General features: G+C 45.8%; 1 protein-coding gene across 1 annotated transcript; it reads left to right on the top strand.

The window, feature by feature from the left end:
* The first annotated feature begins 490 nt into the window (after window positions 1-490).
* On the top strand, window positions 491-805 carry LOC117274995 (uncharacterized). Its single transcript, XM_033654335.1, has one exon. It carries the CDS (start codon window positions 491-493, stop codon window positions 803-805), a length of 315 nt encoding a protein of 104 aa, XP_033510226.1.
* Window positions 806-1,143: the final 338 nt, after the last annotated feature.

The raw sequence follows: 1,143 nt of genomic DNA on the forward strand, positions 1-1,143 counted from the left end.
GTGAAGAAGTGCGAACAATGCGAGAAGTACGCCCCAATAATCCACCAAGCAGGCGAACACCTCCATTCCGTCACCTCGCCATGGACATTCATCAAATGGGGGATGGACATCATAGGACCACTCCCGCCGGGACGAGCTAACGTTAAATTCCTTTTAGTTTTGGTTGAGTACTTCTCTAAGTGGGTGGAAGCAGGCGCATTCGCCCAAATTCGTGAGCAGGAAGTAATTAACTTCATCTGGAAGAATGTCATCTGCCGATTTGGTCTGCCTAAGGAAATAAGTTGCTACAACGAACCCTAGTTCACAGGGAGGAAAACCCCCGAGTTCTTCAAAAAATGGCATATCAAAAGAATACTCTCAACCCCGTACCATCCAGCTGGAAACGGGCAAGCAAAATCCTCCAACAAGTCGATATTGAACATCATAAGAAGAGATCGCAGATGCTAAGGTACTATGGCCCAAAATACTACCAGGGGTATTGTGGGCACACATGGCGACTCCAAAAATAAGCACGGGAGAAACACCTTACTCCCTAGTCTATGGGTCTGAAGCAGTCATACCGATCAAAGTGGGAGAGCCCAGCCTAAGGTACAATGAGAGCGGCAACGGTAACGACGAGAATAAAAGGCAAGATCTTGATGAAGTCGAAAAACAGAGAGACATGGCGTATGTAAGAATGGTATCACAAAAGCAACAAGCAAAACACTACTACAACAGAAAGGTCAAGGTACGGTTACTCAAAGTCGAAGACTACGTGCTCAATGCCAAGACCCAAGCAGAAAGAGACCTTGAGAAGGAAAATTAGGAGCCAATTGGGACGGACCGTATAAGATCGTAGGCAGGCAGACAAAGGGTCATTCCAACTAGAGACATTGGAAGGAAAGCTGCTACCGAATAATTGGAACATCAACCACCTCAAGTACTTCAACATCTGAAAAACAAGGAATGCCCAGTAAGTTATACTCTTTTTCCCTCACTTGAGTTTTGTTCCACAGGGTATTCTCAAGAAGGTTTTTAACGAGGCAGCGAACGGGACGTTTCGAGGTTGAATACGTGGGGATGACCGCATTTCATTGTCCTACTCCTCAAGAATATCCAAGTCAAATAATGAAGGGACTAGATGTACTGGGACTTGAACGCCAG

Source organism: Nicotiana tomentosiformis, chromosome 6, assembly GCF_000390325.3.
Source record: "Nicotiana tomentosiformis chromosome 6, ASM39032v3, whole genome shotgun sequence".
NCBI classification, from domain to species: Eukaryota; Viridiplantae; Streptophyta; class Magnoliopsida; order Solanales; family Solanaceae; genus Nicotiana; species Nicotiana tomentosiformis.